The following is a 20461-nucleotide window of genomic DNA, read 5'->3' as shown; positions in this document are numbered from 1 at the left end:
AATTTGTTAAAAGCTGAAGAAATTTCAACTTTTAGAAATAGTCTTAATCATTCGACACGCAACCACTTCAGTCAACCACTTCAGTCTAAAATGATACCAATTGAGGTCACGCAACCCACAGGAATGAGTCTTCTGCTTTGCACAACAGTTTTGTCATATGTATCTTGTATTTAACACGCAACATTTACAAAACAGCTTCCTGTCTTCAGTCATAGACGGCAGTTAGAAACGGGTGTGTTGCAGGAACAAGATAATAAAATGAACAATTGCAATTGCCAACAGACTAATCTCTTCATAAATCATATTTTTGTCACCGTCTGTTAATTGTTTTTAATTTGTTTTAATTTACTGTTTTCAAGTAATTCAAGTATAAGCATTTGGCCTACATGATAATAGTTTTTGACATCTTGTTTGATCTGCAAATGTTTATATTTTTGAGGAAACCTGCAAATGTCAGCTGTTGTGAACATGTGTATATGCTTTTATTTTCGTTGTAAATTATGCAAGAGTCAAAGAGCAAAAAAGCGAGAAAGAGGAACATTAAATAGAGCATAAAGGAAGTTACTGAGGAATGAATAACGAACATGATAATGACTAAAAAACCTGATAATTGCTAAAAAGGTTTGAATTAATATAGTAGATAATGATAATGATGAATGATTCCATTGTCAGACTCTTAGTTGTTCAAGTGATATTATCTTCTTTTCCTGTTGTCAAATTACCCCCATGACTTTACTTCAAGATGTATTAATGATTCAGTGAAATTATTACTACAACCCCAATTCAAAAAAGGTTGGGGCAATGTATAAAACATAAATAAAAACAGAATGCAATGTGTTGCAAATCTCATCAACCCATATGTGATTGACAATAGAACAAAAATAACATATCAAATGTTGAAACTGAGACATTTTACCATTTCATAGAAAAAATTTGCTCTTTTTGAGTTTGATTTCAGCAACACATCTCAAAAAAGTTGGAAGAGGGGCAACAAAAGGCTGGAAAGTAATTCCTGCAAATCAAAAACGAAAAAATGGAGGAGCATTTGACAACTACTTAGGTTAATTCGCAACACGACTGGGTATAAAAGGAGCATTTCAGAGAGACAGTGCGTCTCAAATGAAAAGATGGGCAGAGATTCACCAATTAGTCCCAAACTAACTGACTAAATATTGTGGAACTATTTCAGAAAAATGTTCTTTAATGTAAAATTTTTAAAACTTTGAAGATCCCAACATCTACATTATATAATATCATCAAAAGATTCAGAGAATCAGGAGGAATCTCTCTCCGCAAGGGACAAGGCTAAAGGTAAAAACTGTATGTGCATGATCTTTGGGCCCCCAGATGGCACTGCATTAAAAACAGGCATGATTCTGTACTGAACATCACTGCATGGGCTCAGGAACACTTCCAGAAATCACTGAACACAATCCACAAATGTAAGTTAAAGCTGCATCATCCAAAGAAGAAGTCATATGTGAAGGTGAAACAGAAACATTGCCATGTTCTCTGGGCCAAATCTCATTTAAAATGGTCTGAGGCAAAATGAAAAACTGTTCTGTCGTCAGATGAATCAAAATTGGAAATTCTTTGTGGAAACCATGGATGCCCTGTCCTGTGGACTAAAGAGGAGAAGGAGCATCCAGCTTGTCATTAGCAGACAGTTCAAAAGCCTAAATATTGCATATTTCAGCAAGAAAATGCTAAACCACATACTGCATCCATCACAACAGCACGGCTTCACAGTAGAAGAGTCCAGGTACTAAACTGTCCTGCCTGCAGCCACGACCTTTCACTAATAGAAAACATTTTGCACATCATAAAACAAAATATCTGGCAACAAAGGCCCAGGACTGTTGAGGAGCTAAACTTGTGTGTCAGACAAGAATGGGACAACATTCCTCTCCTGAAACTCCAGCAACTGGTCTCCTCACTTCCCAGGCGTTTATAGACACTTGTTAAAAGAAGAGGGGATGCTACACAATCCAAGCTGCTACACAGCTTCTAATGCACAGAAGAAATGATTAATGAAGAGACTAGACTGCTGAGAATTGCAATTGTCATCAATCTGTTCTACCTTTTTTTGAGATGTGTTGCTGCCATCAAATTAAAAGAAGCTGTTTTTTTTCATAAAAAAATCCATGAGAATAAAATTTCTCAGTTTTAACATCTGATATTGTTGTTTATGTTCTATTGTGAATTAAATATGGGTTGATGAGATCTGCAAATGATTGCATTCTGATTTATTCGTTTTACACATTGTTCCAACGTTTTTTAAATTGGGGTAGATTTATTATTTTTTTTAAATAAATGTTTCCTTATTTATACATAGATTGTATACTATACTACGTGAGCTCAGAAAAACAAAACAAATGTACAAATTAAATCAAATTTGTAAATAAGTACGATTAGTCACTTAGCAGACACTTTATCTAAAGTGATGTACAAGTATGACAATGTGGAAACTTTGGGGTTTGGTGTTTTGCCCGTGGACATGTGCAGCCAGGAGGACTGGGAGTCAAACCACTGACCCTGTGGTTCATGGGCAGCTGCTCTGCCAACTGAGCTACATCATATGCTGTAGGTGTTGTGTTAATGACACCTATATGTTTCGCTCTTAAAAATAAAATTAACCAGAATCAGTGACCATCCAAAGGAAAAGGAAAATAACAAAAATAAGTCATAACACCAAGTCCTGTATCCTACAAACACAAGCCGCCTGATAGTTTTGTACCACATGTATAATGACTTTTGATTTTAGCTTTTAGCACCAATACAGTATTAGGATATGAATTATACATGTTGACACTATACATACAGAAAGGTCTAATAACCTTATGTTATGCAGCATCAGGTCTCTTGGATGCTGTATTTATTCAACAAAAAACGTGTTCATTCCAAGGGACATTTTTGCATCATGTTGGTGCAAATTTCTAGAGGGTCAATATGATGCAATCAAGCCACAAGTACTACAAGTCTGTACACTCCCTCGTTAATGTTTCCTGTAACACTGCTCCTTTTTGTCTTATGTTCATTGATTCACACAGGAAATGTGCACCAAGCTATGAACTTAAGAGTTGAAGCACAGGAAGTCTTGGCCATTTCACTCAGGCATTTCATAATTTTCTGTGCAACATCCTGTTTGTGCTGCTTAAGTTTGGATTATTTCACATATCTGCCGGTACTTTAAGCTCTTTTCTGGGCCTTATGTAACAAATACTCAGCTGAAGAAATACATTTTTAAAATACTATAAACATACCATTGACTTTAAAAAGAGAACGAAAACAAAAATACAGGACAGTTTTTCAGGACAGCTGCATATGAGAAAACAATACAAAATTATTTAAATACAAGTTGGGGTTGAAAACATAGCTTAAATAAAATTTATATAAAGTCAGTGCTATACATTGCTTCAAATCAAATAACCAGCTTTTAATAGTTACTCATTTGTATGGAAATTTTCATTTCATTGTAAGCATTCTGATGCTGGATTTTATTTTCCTGTCTACTGCAGTCTACTCCAATATACAAAAAACAATTTTGTTTGCAATTTTACTTCTGACTTTTTTCTGTTCAATACAAAAAAGCTCATGGTAGAAAAAGCTTAAAAATACAACATCGTGAGTCAGTCAGTGGTAAGAAAGAAAGATAGGGAGGGAAAACGGTTGAAATGCTACTCCAGCTGCGCCACACTATGCAGGGTGTCAACCTCTTTGCTCGCAACACTGATGTTCCTCTCCTTGTTCTTGCCTTTTATGGGTATTCCCAGTTTGACTGACACTGTGTGCAGGACAGTGGTCTCATCTGGCGAAGAACCACTGCGAGTGCTGCGGGTGAAGGTAGACATGCTTCTACTCTCTGAGTTGGTGGCTTCGAACAATTTGCCCATGAAGCTCAGGCCAGCCTGTCGGATGTGGGAGCTACCAGCAAACACGTAGAGAATGGGATTGACAGCACTGCTGAAGTAGGCAAAGGCTGTGACATTTGGACGAGCTGTAGTAGCAGCCTTTATTACTGAAACACTGTTCGTCAACAGACCGATCACCTGCACGAGGAAGTGAAGAGAAGGGAGGTCAGAGGAAATAAGGAAAGAGTGATTTCTCAAAAAAAATCTGATGTCCGAAAATGGCTACAGACATGGCCTGCACGAACAAATAAAGGTTCGCAATAAAGACCTAGACTAAAACAGTTCTGAGTTACTGTCATTAATTTATCAAGAGAGATGGAAAATGATTTTAATTCATTTACTGTGACTTTATGAAAAAACAGTTGGTCTAGCTGAATGTGCAACATTATTACAGTATAGTAGGTTAAGGGTTAGATGTATTTCCTTACACTGAAACTGAGTGAAAGTAACTTCGAGAAACCTCTGATGAAAAAAACCTTTGTAATGGATAACTGTCATATTGAAACGTATGCCATTTAAATTATATGAGCAAGCATTAACAGCCAGAGTTCCCCCCAAAAAAGCATTTACATGTAAGTTTCAGTGACATTTTAGTGCACAAATTGCTTGCACCTCTAAGAGGTTGACGATGTGATAGGGCAGCCAGAATATTGCAAAGGCGCAGACAATCAGCAGGATCAGGCGAGTGCCTTGTTGTTTGCGCTGGAACTTTGCATTTTTCAGACGACAGATGACAGAAGTGTAACAGGTGTTGATGAGGCAAAAGGGCACAAGGCAGCCCATAACTGTCTCAAACAGGTACTGGAAGACCTGGTGACCCACGCTGTCCCAGTGGTTAACCCCACAGTAGCTCAGAGTGGAGTTCTTTTTCACATTACTGTAAGAAAAACCAAGAAAAAAATTAATACAAGGCCATAATTAGGGACGAAGCAATAAAGCAACCATAAAAGAAACTAAGATTTAGTGACAGACTCAATCTTTCAGTGAGCGGTAGAACCTTCTTTTCCTGTTGTCAACCCACTTAAACTGAAACTGCTTAAGCCGAACAAACTCCTCTGATTACTTGGAAATCGATCGCCTCACCTATTTCAACCTGTTTTACAGTTTCCTGTTTTATAGTTACAGATAAGATGTGTTCATCCAGAGAATTGGTATTATCAAAAACCCAGCTGATCTATATCTTATCCTTTGTTTTCCCCATCACAGTAAGGTGGGGATTGAGGTGGAGGGGTTATTGTGAGCAATAATTAACCAACTTCTCTAATAACATAACATAACATAAAATTACATTAAAATATATTTAGAAAATAAAAATTATCTCTTTAAAGGTGTGCAAACTCTTGAAAAACGTACAAACTAGATATCGATGTTGTAGTGTCGTCCCACAGATCCTCAATCCATGGATACTGAACAAAAGTGACTGTGCGATTTATTTTAGCTGAGTGGAAAAAAACTGGGTGTTTGTGTTTTTGATGCGCTGCTCAGCACTGTGGGCAGCGGTCGGACCAGCACCCCCAGGTTTAAAAGGTCACCACAGTTGTGACAAAGCCTTCAACTGGCTGTTCATGAACCTGAAATGTGCTTTTATCTGCCGGTGTAGAATTTAGAAAGATTAAGGAGTATGTTTGGTCAGATAAAGCAGTTACTAATATGGTGCAGTGAGAACAGGTATCTATAAACCACATCTGTGTTACAGCATTAGCATTTTAGAGATTTTGTCATAAGGATCAAATTGAATTCTACAGCTAATTAAAATCAAAGCATAAAGCAAATGCACATAATTCAGAGAAATGTAAACTATTGTAATCAAACACTCTCCAACAAGTAGATGTTTCTCAATTGGTTTAAAGTTTTAAAAGGTCATGCTGTTACGGATGAGATCATATCAAACACTGTTAACCAAAAGGTAATTGTGGTTTCAAACAATAGAAGGTTTTTTGTCACATTTACCAAATAAAAAAGAAACATACAGTAAGTATTTCTCTTTAGGTCAATGCACCACACATGTGCTCCAGTGCACAGATTGATATAACAATCAAGCAGTAACAGAATGTATATTTGTGCACAAACTCTGTTTAACCCAGGAGCTCACATGTGCATGGCTCAAGGAGGAAACACAACTATCAAAAACTGCTTGCACAGCTGCTGTGTTCACTGTTGACGTGTAATGAACAGCATAGATTATAATGCATTCAGGTTTTTGGAGAACACTTGTTTTCTTTCAGCTTTTAAAGGCAAAGGATGACTGGTCATGATAAATACTTGGTGCAACATTCTGCAGCATAGTAAAGTGAGGAATGATTTGTGCAAAGAGGCAAGTGACTCTGCTTCTACACATTTAGCCAGCTGCTTTCCCATTTGTTGTCAGTTGCCTGCAAATACTTGTTCAGATAACAAATGTCACTGGTCATTTGTCACTAATGAACATTGATTATTGTGCCCATTGAGGCCGGTGTCTGTACGTAGCCAATGTTGTTTTGAGAGAAAAGCGACTCCACTGCGTTACACCCCTGCAAAACCTCAAGTGACATCTGTATTGCCACCTGTAGTTCGATGCAATCAGAATGATAAAGAGTTATACATCTTCACTCTAGAGGATCCATTTCAGAAGTTATTTCATTTGTATGAGTGACCTAAGCAATTAACAATATTAACAAGCACCTAAAAATGTTACATGAATGATACCAGTTTTTACTTTGTGTTAGATAATGAAATGAAATAATTTATGGGCACTATTGGCTGAAAGCAAATATTAAAGAGCTCAGATTTAGGACCAGAGCAAAAACATCTGGATCTAAACATCCCTATTGCATATGATCTGTTGCTAATTGCTGGTAAGTAACATTTTTAAATTGTCACACCTACAAAATATGCTGAAGAGAATATTATGAGGTAATTAGATTTTCACAAAATCTGATTTATACTTGTTCCATGCTTAGAAATCCCATTTACTGCTGCTCAGACAATATTGACGAAACATCATAAAAAACACATAATATAGTTCATGTTGATGATGAAACAGAATATAAATTCAGAGACCCTGACATAGACTGTTGACCTCTCCAGGGTCTACACTAGCCATTCTTTTGCCCAATGACATCTGTGATAAGCTGACTTTATGTCAGGTCTCTTTTTTAGTAATTTACAAGCAGGAACTTTTATTTAAATAAATAAAATATAATAGGTTTAATGTACAAAGATAATTCCAGTCTCACCTGCGGTAGAAAGCCATTGGCAGTGATAGAATGAATGCCATAACCCAGACCCCCAGAAGGAGAATCAGTAGGGAGCGCTTGTTCCTCAATTTCTGGGACAGAAAAGGCCTTGTGACAGCCAGCCAGCGGTCCATGCTCATTAGGCAGATGAGGTAGATAGACACATACATGTTCACACTTGACAAGTAATGTATCAGCTTGCATGCTGCCAAACCAAACTCCCAGCCTCTTCTTCCAGCCAGGGAACGAAGGAAAATGGGGGCACTTAGCAGCACAAAGGCATCGGCCACAGCCAGATTCAGAACCAACAAGCAGGTCACCGATCGCTTCTTGACCCGACAGACAACAGACCATACTACAAACAGGTTCCCAGGGAAGCCCAGCACAAACGCCAGAGTCAGGATGGCGATGCCAACTCTGGCTGGGATGGGTAAAGACATGGAAGGAGTGGGGGTCTGCTGGGAAGAGATGGTGGTAAAATTGTTCTCCATTGGGCAAGCCTCTGAAGAATCTGAGTTCCTGTAAAACTAACTCAGCCTTTTCAGGGAGAAACAAGCAGGAAACCAAATATGTTAAAACTGTAATACATTTCGTGAAATGTGAATGTGTTTCAACTTTGAACATTGCATAATAAATCAGTAAATTTTCTGTTTTTCATGGGACATCATATGATGAAATGTTGCAAAAAGTTATCTTCCCCTTTTCTATATATCGGCATGCTGGCATTGTGTATTTGGATTTATCTATCTAAATAAATCTGAATGTAGAACGTAAAGGTGTTCCACGAGAGAACAATAGGAACTTCGGTTATCAGAATAACTGTCTATACAGTAATGACAAAGAATTGAAAAAGATCACATTAAAGTTTTCTTTTTGCCTTTTCTTTTAAAAATGTGTCTATGAGTCTCACATACATGTTCGGGAAAAAGCCACTTTTTTGTTTTACAAATCAAAATCGAATTCTAAATAATTTTGTGATAAATCATTAAAAATAAAAAATAAAAAAAACAGAAACATCTACTTCTAGGATTTGATTTCCCCTCTGTCTCAAAATCTTAGGTAAAAGAAAAGGTTTTTAAATTACAAAATTCCAATATGCAGAATTATACTACTTATATATACTCATATACTGACCTTCAAATGCTGATCTCAATGAGTGAATTACGCTCCTAACGTTTACCAACTTTCATCGATTTATCTGGTAAGTTAACTCCTGGGCTGCCCTTTTTACTCTGAAAACTGTGTGAAGATAAGCAAAAAAAACATTTATAAATATTGAGTAAGACTCGTCATGTGAGGGGAAACTCAACAGGAAGCAAGCTTGATGTGATAGTGTTACGTTGTAAAGATGTTTCCTCCTACAGTTAATTCCACAGCAGATTAGTGTGTAAAAATACAAGGAAATATAGGTATGCACTTTGTATTATATAAATAAATAAATACAGAACGTGTTGCTCTTTTCTGCCTCCTTTTGCTGTGCAGTTTTCCATGTTACACATATTTTATTGTAAAATTTGTTGATAAAATACAAATCAGCTCAGTGTGGATGAGATAAAGGTTTCAGGGAATGTTGTGAAATGGATGACATCAATTTTAAGGAAGAACAAGAATGAACAGAACTGAATGAGGATGGGGTGGGGGGATATTCCAGTAAAAAGTCAGTGTCTTGTTGATACATGAGGTCTTTACATCATACGTCTGTCACGTACATTGTCTCATTGCTCTCTTCCAGACACTTTGGCAGATTTACCATATATTACTCTTTCTACAAAAATCTGTCTCAAGTTGGTTATGAGGGACCGGACATTTTGTATTTTTCTGCATTTCATTGTTTTACTGAGCAGATACTCACAGTGGGACATTAAAACATTGCAGTTTTAAAGCAGCACAAATCTCTTGACTTAAATAAAAGTAGAAATTGAAGTAAATGGTTTCTTGTATTGTTAAAGGGGTCTCTTCCCCGCTCCACAGAGAGAGTGCCGGCAAACAATTTTGGCCAGCTGTGTAGTGAAAATAGAACCGTCAGCTGTTTTGGTTGACACCAAAACAGTGTAAAAAGTAAAGTCATTACTCTCTCGTATTGAAATAAAGGAGAAGTCCCTGCTGTAATTGAACCGTCATGCCAGGAGTTGTACGCCTGCAGCCAGAGAGGCAGGTTTTGGCTTAGGAAGCTTGATATTCCATCTCCTTGGTATTCAAATCATTCACCCGTCACACAACTCTCCCCTGCACCAAAACACTGACAAATAAAACTATATAAACATAAGATTGTAAGTTCATTATGAAAAAAATGAGCAAGTATGTTTTTTACGTGTAGAAATTTAACCCGTTTTATTTTCCAGTGCAACTTTTTTCAGTCTTAATAATTTTACTTGTTGGCAATACAAGTTTTTTTGTTATTTACATTTTCAGATCAGGCTTTGTTTTCAACGCCAACTTTTATTTTCTATGCCAAACATTAAAGTCGCTGTTCTGGCTCAAAACTTTTAGATAAAACCCTGCATACAGAAAATGACACTTCCAAAGGTTTTTTAAGTTTTACGTTGACTTTACAGTAAACAGTTACAATAAACAAAAGGAACCACTTCTCTTTGAGACATGGCTGTTTGGAGCGATGAGCAGTGGATAAGACTCCTTATTTTTTGTCCTTATAAAATATTAAAAATTAAGACTCATCTCTCAGCTCCCCATCACATCCAATGATGTCACTTTGGGATGCCTCTGACAGCTGTTCCAGGAACAGTGTGCCAAGTCACAAATCTTTCAAAATCTGTAGCATGTTCCCCTTATGTATCAGTGTTTCCATTTCTGACTGACAGGAATCAGTTTTGCTAGATCAACCCTTAAAACATTTTCAAAGTTTGTGACTGAAAAGTGGCCTGAGACATTCAACCTTTTCACCAGCCTCAAGTCTGCTTCCTCGCGTTTCCTTTACTTGCTGTTCTTGGCTGTTTTGACATTAGAGCTCGAGTTAGTGACAGAGTCGCGATCTTTGTCCTTCAGCATGACAGCATCTGTTTCTTTGTCCTTGTCGCGGCTATTCTGGCTGTTCTGTTGGCTCTTCCTGGTGGCTGAGTCGATCCCCGCACGTTCAAACAAGCGGGCCATGAAAGCTAGCCCTTCGCGCCGAATGTAAGACTTTCCTGCGAAAAAGTAGAGCACCGGGTTGGCACAACTGCTAATGAAGGCTATGGAAGAGGTGACGGCGCGGCTCCTTTGCCATATTGTACCCATCCTGATAGGTAGAGAAGTGAGCAGAGAATTTTATTAGAAATTTGACAAAAGCACAACTTTACAACCTGCTTTAGTGTACAAAACTTTGGATGATCTACAGTTTTGTTAAATATGCTTTCATTAAGAGATTTAGATTAGCTTAGCCATAGTAAGGAGGTGATTAGTAGTGCTTAGCATAAGGACTGGAAACAGGTGATAAAAGCTAGCTTCAGTTCAATGTGACTTTATTTATATAGCCCCAATTTAAAACAACAGAGTTTAATTCATGAGTTTATCCAGGTCTTTTTGTTGCATACCAACATAACTCTGGAAAGTCACAGAACTAATCTGTTCTCTCATTCAACTCTTGGAAAGAAAGCAGATAACCATAATTTCCAAAGTAGTAAATAATTTATTAATTAAATGGCTACATTTCATTTTAAAACATCACACCTAATTCATTTTCTCCCATCATGTGTGAATGCTTTTAGCATAATTATTGGGTTTGTGTTGTAATAGAATTTAAATTGGATGCATTTAATAATTCATTGTAATATCATGACTTACATCTTTCTTATTGGACCATCTGGACATAAAGCCCATGTAACCTGAGGGTGAAATAAAATTACTTAGTTAATTAATACAGAAAATATAATGATTAACTTCCTTCTACATTTTTATAAAACAAAATAATATGAAACATGCACAGACTTTAGTGTATATCTCATATCAGGGATGCTTGCGAAAATGTTTTATTTGTGAGAAAACGACATATGACTTACTTGCACCATGTTGACGATATGGTAAGGTAACCAAAAAAGGCAGAAAGTCAACACAATTGCCAGAATCAGTTTCTCACTACGAATGCGACGTTGAAACTTGGTCTGTCGGATTCGACGTAAGATACAGATGTAGCTGACTAAAATAACAACATAGGGAATCAAACATCCCAGCACGAGCTCCAGGGTGTACTGCAGGACCACCTGAAAGATGGACAAAAACAAGTTGGTATTGTGACAAACAGTAGCATTCTGTGAAAACACATTGTGGTTGCCTGGACAGAATCTATAGAGAGGTACTGTAGGTCTCTTCTTTAAAAGACAACCTTCCTAAAAAAAAAAATCGTTTTTTAAAGGATTTTTAAAAAGATATAAAGGGTTTGGATTCCTTTGACTCCTGAATGTAGGCAGAGCAAACAGGTTAGCTTTAAATAATAAGACACGATAGATTTTTTTCTCTTTTTGGAGGGGGAATTTTTTTTTTTTTACATTTTATTTTATTTTTATTTTTTTACATCCAGCTGCTTTACCAAGTCAGAAGGTCCCAGACTAGTATTCGTAAATTTTCTTTAAATTGTGCAGCCTTGGTGCAGTGGGTTTTCTAGTTATTGACTGTATGAAGACAATATCTGTCTGTGTTCTTGTTCACTTACTTGGCCGTTTGTATCGTGGTATGAATCACACACAGTATTCCTCACATCTCTAAAGACAACTGCAGGAATAGAGGCAACCATCACCAGCACCCACACCACTGCCAGCAATCGCAATATAGTCTTCTGGCTGGTGAAAATGCCGATGCGCTGCGGCCACAGCACCGCCACAAGTCTGTAGACGCTCATCAGCATGATGAGTTGGATGGAGGCGTACATGTTGGCCAGACACAGGTAGAAGAGAATCTTACACATGACATTCCCAAACATCCACTTCTTCAAAAGCAGGTAGACGATGAAGAATGGGGTGAGAGCCATCAGAGAGCCGTCAGCTATGGCTAGGTTGAGGATGAGGAGGGTGGTTACGGACTGCTTTCGAGCACGTGCCAGGATGCTCCAGATGACAAAGACATTTCCAGGGAAGCCCAAAAGAAAGACCAGGCTGAGGATGAGGGCGCCCACACTGGTGGCAACTTGGTTCTGGACAATGGTCTCATTTCCTCCACTGGTGGATGTGGAGTCGTTTAGGAAAGGATAACCGTTATTCTGGGCCATTTCTGTTACCTGCCACAAGGAGAATGCTGGTGAATGACTGAAAATAAGAATCGTATCTGTCAAATGCTGTGATGCAAAGGCTAACAACGCTAACTCTAAATGTGCCCCTTTTGAAATAATTAAATATAACAGGATGTCAATTCTGACACTAATGTACTGAAAAACAAAGTGATTCCAACAAAAAATGTTGAGTGAGCTCTTCTCACTAAAACGGCCTGAGCTCTTAATCCTTCATCCTCCATGTTTTATCTGGCACAGGCTTCAGTCTGACAAGTATGCATTTCTGCAGTGAAGTGTAGGAGTGTGGTGCAAGTGTAACAGGTTTTGACGAGCATTCTTAGTTCTTGAACAACGAGACCAGACATGAGTGCAGAGCAACAGTCACTTTCTTTACTTTTAGGCTCGATGAGGCAAGTCTATGGGTAGCACCATGCAAAAAATATATATATATAAAAAAATGGTAAAAGAACAGCTTTAAATATTCATACTGAGTAGCATAAAAACTATTAAAGTAAAATAATAGCAAATACACATATTTATACAAATACAGTACACATTAGGCTCAATAATGTACTTTTTTTACTCTACTACATTTATGTGACAGTTAATCTATATATAATCAAATCTAACTCACAGGATTAAGCCAAACATTCAAATACTATAAAATTAAATACAATTTCAATAGAGGCTTCAATGCAGTTTTAGTTTTGATATGTTTGGACCCAGAGTGCAGCCTGTCACTAACAAAGCACATGATTTTTAAATCAAATATTCACATGGTGATTTGAAGACAACATATGTTTGACCCTATAGTGCAAACTGAGATGTGGCCCTAAAGTGTATGAATTTAAATTCAGATTTTAAAGGGCCTGAAGGTTTGTTGCATCAGGAAATGTGTTTCCCCATGTTTGGCTTAACTCAGAAACCGTTAGCTCACTGCTTCCTTAAAATCCAATTAGGTTCACACAGTTCAAGCATGTCAAAATATCAGTGTATTTTGACATGCTTGATAAATGGGTACAAACACTTTATAAACTAAACTGATCTGATCGTGTTCTGTGTTTTATCACTCCATGAAAATACCAGAACCAAGAACTAAGTTGTGTCTGTGTTTTCTGTAATACAATAAATGTTTATTTACCCGCATTTGGAAAGAGTCTCCAGTGGAACTGTTTATTTGTGATTTAGTAATGTTTGCCAAAAACAACAATTTCCTGTTGTTTTGGGAAATTTAAGTATAAGATTGAGAGTAATTTTTGACAGAAATAATTAAACAGTTCATTAATTTGTCTGTACTTAATCTATTGGCTTCTGCCAGGAACAACTTGTGCTTCGCTAGCTATTTTCTGTTACTTGATGTAACTTTTAAACAGTGACATGCCATAGCGTGTTTGACATATCTTGATTATTGGTATAAGAACACACCCTTTGGACAGAAGAAACTATGCAGTGTCAGTTCTCCTACAGTCAAATATTCACACCCACAACTGCTAAGCAAACCTGTTTAATACAGCGCTTTATAGCAAACAGTCTTATAATTATGAATTATTATAAGGCAAATTAGTGTGTTATTATGGCTGTAAATGAAACTAAACCATGTCATATTACAGGTATAGGGTTGGGTTTTTTGTGATGTATTTTTAGTGCTGCTCCTATGGAATAAGAAGTGCAGTACAAGTGGTGGCACATACTGTTCCATAGAATGTTAGAGAGCCTGAACATTTTATTTATACCACACGGAACCGTAATAAAAGGTACTAATGATTAATTCTTTCATTAAGTTGTGACAAGTCAACATTAGGTGGTAGGTCTAGGTTTTCTAGTTATTTATTTATTATTGTAACTATACAGTTTATTTGTCTGACAATGTTTAAACCAGAGAAACAAATCATAATGTTGTTAAACATGTTGCATAAAACATATTTTACTTTAAACACATGCTTTAAACAGAAAAAACCTAAAACTTTAAATCTAACAAAATACATAAATGATTATTAAGTTTAAAAAAAGCAAATGACTATTACATGTGCTTTTAAATTGAAACACTAAAACAGGCCTATTGTACACTAAATGTATGCAAATTATATGCAACCTTTTTTCTGTGATTCTCCTAGTATTCAAATATACTGCCGATGCATTGTTTAACATTGTTTAGTTTGAGGGATTTAGAAGAAGAAAGAGACAGATAAAAGTATATCCACATGGCCAGTGTGTACAGAAAGCAGGGCAAACCACACTGGCAGGGGGATCAAAGCAACAGCAACTGTGTCCTATTACGCAATTCCCCAACAATAGGACACAATATACCAACTATAACCAAGGTGTTTTTATGATTGTTATATTCAACCTTTGCTGTTTCCGTTCCAGTTCCCTCTGGCAGCGTTCAAGTACTCTTTGTTTCCTTACAATACAGACTTTCTCCCTATTTGTTGCTATTTATTCATTTGTACATGGAGCAGTCGTCTGTAAAATTAGTGAGCACATTACAGAGCAAAAAACCTGACTGACTCAAAAGGTGTGTGTACTGTGTGACTCACACACATACCTCCAAACACACCTGTTCCACCTACACTAAAATGAGCATATACTTACACATATTCAGTGGATCAAACAGACATGTGAAATAAGTGAAGATCTGTCAAATAACACAACAGGAATAATAAAATAAAAATAAAAGACACATGAAAACACTGCATATATTGTAAATAAATATACTGCAAAAGATTTTAGAAACAAAACTACTTCTGAAAGCAGTAGTTAACAGCATAACTGTGATTGACTGCAGTGATTTGTTGGCAGTGGTCTCTGACAGAAACCAATTCACATGTGAATGAAAACGAAACAGACTCACCAAGACATCAACAGCAAACTCCAGCAGAAGAAAGAAGACAGCAAGAGCTGGAAAAGAAGTCTGAAGATGTTGCAGATGTTATCATTTCTCTCTTTTCTTTTCACTGTTATCTTCTCCTTATGCTTTCCCCCCACCCACTCGCCCTCTTTTTCTCTCCATTGGCTTGTCATGCTTGCTGTAACTTGTAGCACGGTGAGGGGAAGGCGTGTCCCTCCTACCTGGGCTGCCTCTGCTATTGGCAGAGTGTCAACATGTCCACATGTCAAGCATAGAACTCAGTCTGTGTCGTGCCAATGTAAAAGATTTGTTTGCCCAAAGGAAAGTAAGGTTGAGGTCCAGAATCTGTGCAGGCCAGTATCTTTTCTACACTGGACTGGGAAAAACATTTATGAGCCACAAGCTGAAGCTCAGATGACCCTAAAAATTGAAATAAATTTACTACAGAATGGTTTTGTAGTGGACCAGTCAAGGCCCAGACCTCAACCTAATGAAGGTGCTGTTGAATGACTTCAGGATCCATTCACACCACACGACCCAAGAATATGACTGGGCTGAAGCAGTACTATAAGGAAGAGAAATCCCTCCAGAGCATTGCACAGGTCTAATCCACAGCTCCAGGAAGTGTTTGCTCGATGTTATTGCAGGTTTTAAGGTTTAACCAGTTCTAAAACAATGCTGCCATTACTTTTCCCACAATCAATTTGAATGTTTAATGTGTGTGTTTTATTTGTGACTTTGCTGGGAGCCAGATAGCATTTCAATATCTATTTATGCAGAAAAACCAGTGACTGCAAATAGTTCATGTATTTTTTTGCCATTGTATGTAACTTAGAAAGAAGTTTACTGGGCTCTTTTGTCTCCAACATACACACGTCAAAGTTAACAAGCTCTGACAGTTGAACATCAACTCTTAGCAACAGTGCATGAAAAGGCAAGGTACAAACTGAATTGAAAATAAAATAAATACCACTTGCAGTTTCCTAACATGCATTTCTTAGGAAACCAGAGCCTCTAAAGTGTCCTGGGAAAAAACGAACCATAAAAGTCAGAACCTTCTTGATATAGAGTGTATAGAAATTAACCAGCCAACCTTTTCCCATTACAAACAGCAGCTATATTTATTTTTAAAGCACAATATACACAAAGCATTAAACATTAAACATTTTGTTGTGAATATCATGGTTTACAAATATTCAGTCACCTCTGTGCATCACGTCATTAAAAAAAAAAAAAATTCTTAGCTCTGTTAAACAGTAATTGATAAAGGCTTCCAAATACTTTTTGCCGAAGTTAATCATTTTTAGTTTCTCTGTGGATTCTTGATATAAAGACTTGAGCATTGTCCAAGTTGAATTCCCACAAATGTAAATATACAAGTAGGCCTGTTTCAAAGCCATTTAAGGGACATACCAGTCACTACCATAATTTAACCAGCTGTGCAAATACTCCAACATCATACCATTCATAGTTTAGCCCGAGTCCAGGATAAAGAGGCTGAGTGAACGTGGTCTGGACTTTGTGGAGCAGAACCATTGGGTCTGCGACATGATAAAAACACAGAATACCTGCTTTATAATCCAGATACACTCCGATCTTGTAGGAGGTAGAGCCTAACACTGCTGTTTCTACGTTATTGTGACGGAACGAGTAACCATTCGGTGTGCACTCTAAAGTCCACGACTTGTCGTTGTTTCCGAACCGTGAGTCATCAGATGTTCGTTTGATGTCTTTGTATGCGACTGCTGCAGAGAGACACCGAGCATACCACTCCACCTCCCAGTAACACCGGCCGGACAAACCTTCACTACACAGCACTTGGGGAAACCTGGCAAACCTGTCTGGCTGAGCAGAATAAGGGCTGGGTGAAGGCCTCACTCTGAGATTCTCTTTTATCAGGTGGAGATAGGGGTAGTTTGAGGTCAGGTCCAGTGTGAGGGGACAGCAATCTGACAGGAAAACAAATTATTAACAATAGATACAAAAAAATTGTAATGATTACAGTATTGCATGGCGGTAAAGGAGTCTGACTTCTTACAGCGTAAAAACTCTTCTCTGGAGTTCGGTGCCAGTGGTAGAGAGAAGTCCACATAAGAGACTGTAAGAATAAAACAAATCAGTTTATTAAACAGCATGAAATGATGGAAGCCATATATATTCTTCTTTTATTTCCATTTGCTACCTGCTGCAGAAATCCTGGGCCAGATTTCCATCCGGACTTCCTCTAGTTTAGACCTCAGCTCAGACACACAGTCAGTCACGTCTGCAAAAGAACGTTGGAGACCAGTAGGGGAAAAGTCCTGGGATTCACAGGAAGTGGAGAGAGACTGGAAAGTCTATGGAGAAATGAGACAATGTGGTGGTAAATTAGAAAGTTAGAACAGAGAGCATTATCGTCAGTGCAACTGACCTGCAAATCCCTAAAGGTAAAACATGAATCTCAACTCAAAATTACTGGGAGATAGTTTTTGTCAAAAGCAAATACTTTCAAGTTTACCTACACTGTGTGATTCGCCCTATGAATGTTATAATGTTGTGTGATCCTGCACAGCTCCACAGTCACTTCTACTTAAAGACTGTGATGCAATGCAGGACATTGTAATTGAGGCAAGTTACTAATAAAGCTAACATTCAAACAGGAACAACAACAATAACAAGAAAAAAAAGTTCCAGTACCTGTATGACATGGATGGGGTCATCTATGTGTGAGAGCTGCTCCAGTTGAGCAGCTCTCCTCCTCAGCTTTGTGATCTCCTCCTCCAGCTGCAGCTGCATCTGTGCAGCCTTAGCCACTGCAGTTTTCTCCTGAGATACAATGAGCTGCTTCACCTCACTGCACTTTTCTTGCATGGAGGAGACGAGCTCAGCAAAGATACAGTCACAGTCCTTCAGGGCAGTCATGGCACCACTCTGTTGGCACAGGTTTCAAGTTTTTCAAGTTCAACTATTTTTAAGCAAAGAAATAACATGTTAAGACTTAACCGTTGCTCCTTTTGGGGATGAAAGTATAACAATTACTAATTGACACTGCAGTTCACCGTATTTGCCATTTGCCAACAGAATCTGCGTGCATAACAAAAAAGCTTGTAAGCTGCCGTGAGACCAACCTATGAGAATATAGCTGACTACATTCAAGCCTTTTCAAAGGGAAACATGTAACTCCAGTTCTTTCTATTCTCAGTTGTATTTTACAGTGTATCAGTATCCTGCCCTATTTAACTTCAAGCTTGCACCTTGAGATTCTCCTCAGTTTGTCTCAGCTCCTTCAGCTCCTTCTCTCTCTGCTGGACTCTTTCCTGGACTTCCTTTTGACTTGAAAACAAATGATTCTGAAATAAAAAAAGAGAAGCATGATGTTTGATAAGCCATGCTCATTTAAATTATTTCACATTAGACACATCAAGATAAGCTTAGACAACAAACAATAAGAGACAAACAGGATAAAGATTGTTTAAATGTTATATGACCACATATCTACCTCAGTCTCAGCTTTCTGTACTGAAACAGGCACGGTTTTGTGGCCCCTATGCTCTTCTAAAGTGCACAGAAAGCAAACGAGCAGCTTGTCGGTCTGACAGTAGATCTCCATCAACTTGTTGTGCTTAGAGCACATCTTTTTCTGCAGTGGGATCGCAGTGGAGACCAGCTTGTGGGTCCTCAACACAGCAACACTGTAGTGAGGCTCAAGGTGAACTGGACAGTAAGACGCCAGGCAAGTCAGGCAAGACATTGTGGCTTTGTTAGGTCTGGTCTCAGAGCAGAAATCACAGGCAGCATCTGTTGGGCCAGCAAAGGTCAGAGCATCAAAGGGAGTATCGCCTTACTCTAAAACTGTTCTAGAGGATTAGAACAAATATGTACTCTGTCACAATTTCCCTGTAAAAAAAAAAAAAGCAAACTTGTGCATTCTGTTGAACAAACTATGCAATGAATAGAAAGACACTTTCTTAATGAACAATACTGACATTTCATGGTTATTTACAGACATCATGACATGTGCTAAAGGCCCATGTTGCCCAGACATTAGTGCAATGATATTTCAGAGTAGCTCTAGCACCTCTCTGCCAAACCGGCACAAATAACCATAACCTTACCTGTATTTGTTAAAATCGTTTTACTGCTATATCCTGATAAATAATAAATTAACATTTGTACTTTCCACATTGTATTTTGTTTTTAAATGAAGACAAGAAATCAGGAAATGAGCTTTAGATATTTCATGACAATCTAGCTGTAGTACAGGTGAGAGCAGGTAACAACACATCTCACCTTCGGCCAGCATGCCGTTCTTCCGCAGAACAGGCCTGGAATCAAAGGTCTGTCTGCACTGAGGGCAGTTGTACACCCCCTTTGCCTTCTCCTGGTCCCAGCAGCTCTCTATGCACCTTTTACAGTAACTGTGTCCACAGTTGATAGTTACTGGTTCTTTGAGAAGATCCAAACATACTGAACAGCAGAACTGCTCTTTCTCCAGTTTGACCCCACGTTTCTTATGAAGTCGCTTCTCAGCCATTTTACTGACAGTCAGTACACAGAGAGACAAAGACGCTCCCCGGTTTCATTTGGTCTGAAACACTTTCTTGAAAGGGTGTGACTTCCTAGTCCAGCCAGAAGAGGTGGGGCTCAGTCTCATTATCCTCTCACTTTAATTGAATCACCTGTGAGATCTCACCAGTGAAACTCTTTCAGAGGTGCAGATATTAATTTTGCTCGTCAAGATGAGTTCATGTGAGTGTTAATCAGTCCGTGAAAACAGTTCTTTTGATGTCATCTACAGCTCTGACAGGATTTTTCAGGGTCTAGGACAGGCCTGACCAACCTGCTCTTTGCCTGGTGTCATGCGGCTTGCGTTCATATCAAAGTTTGTGTTTGTGTTTTTTTTTTTAATGCGTTTTTCAACAAACTGAAGCTGTTCAAGGGGCATATTCAAAAGGGAGATTTAACGCATCTACACACTCTGCTAAAAGCCAGCAGACAAGTCACCAGCACCGCCCTGAATAAGCAAAGAGCCAGATATGCAACCTTCATATCCCAGATATGAAGGGACCATTGAGTTCTGGAAAAAGTGCGCCAATGGAAACATGCACTAATGTCAAACGGGCTGCGCTTAAGATACTGTCAATGTTTGGGTCAACATACGTCTGCGAATCTGTGTTTTCTACCCTGAAACACGTGAAATCAAAGCATCGATCTGTTCTGACTGACACCCATGTGACAGAATGAAATACAAGCCAGATTTGAAGAGGATTGTTCAAGGCAAGGAATGCCAGAAGTCCCACTAAGCAACATG

At 38.1% G+C, this 20461-nt stretch overlaps 3 protein-coding genes across 4 annotated transcripts; all 3 read right to left on the bottom strand.

The window, feature by feature from the left end:
* Positions 1-457: 457 nt before the first annotated feature.
* Positions 458-8418, bottom strand: ltb4r (leukotriene B4 receptor). Its single transcript, XM_067522678.1, has 4 exons — positions 8261-8418; positions 7127-7663; positions 4524-4788; positions 458-4049 (listed from the first exon to the last, which is right to left on the bottom strand). Exons 2-4 carry the CDS (start codon positions 7615-7617, stop codon positions 3678-3680), a joined length of 1128 nt encoding a protein of 375 aa, XP_067378779.1. The 5' UTR covers positions 7618-7663; positions 8261-8418; the 3' UTR covers positions 458-3677.
* A 1011-nt stretch (positions 8419-9429) lies between these two features.
* On the bottom strand, positions 9430-15327 carry LOC137136903 (leukotriene B4 receptor 1-like). Of its 2 annotated transcripts, XM_067522685.1 has the most exons (6): positions 15175-15284; positions 14916-14958; positions 11772-12332; positions 11122-11322; positions 10907-10947; positions 9430-10361 (listed from the first exon to the last, which is right to left on the bottom strand). In XM_067522685.1, the coding sequence occupies exons 3-6, from the start codon at positions 12321-12323 to the stop codon at positions 10058-10060; spliced, it is 1098 nt and encodes a 365-aa protein (XP_067378786.1). In that variant the 5' UTR covers positions 12324-12332; positions 14916-14958; positions 15175-15284; the 3' UTR covers positions 9430-10057. The 2 variants fall into 2 exon arrangements, with proteins under 2 accessions (XP_067378786.1, XP_067378784.1); XM_067522683.1 differs by lacking the exon at positions 14916-14958 and having other exon boundaries at positions 15175-15327.
* A 1144-nt stretch (positions 15328-16471) lies between these two features.
* LOC137136898 (E3 ubiquitin-protein ligase TRIM47-like) lies at positions 16472-19746 on the bottom strand. The gene is made up of 7 exons (XM_067522677.1): positions 19441-19746; positions 18650-18948; positions 18405-18500; positions 17848-18081; positions 17354-17507; positions 17210-17269; positions 16472-17120 (listed from the first exon to the last, which is right to left on the bottom strand). Exons 1-7 carry the CDS (start codon positions 19682-19684, stop codon positions 16591-16593), a joined length of 1617 nt encoding a protein of 538 aa, XP_067378778.1. The 5' UTR covers positions 19685-19746; the 3' UTR covers positions 16472-16590.
* Positions 19747-20461: the final 715 nt, after the last annotated feature.

The sequence above is a fragment of the Channa argus genome, chromosome 12 (genome assembly GCF_033026475.1).
Source record: "Channa argus isolate prfri chromosome 12, Channa argus male v1.0, whole genome shotgun sequence".
Taxonomy (NCBI): domain Eukaryota; kingdom Metazoa; phylum Chordata; class Actinopteri; order Anabantiformes; family Channidae; genus Channa; species Channa argus.
This window is presented reverse-complemented; position numbering and strand designations above follow the sequence as displayed.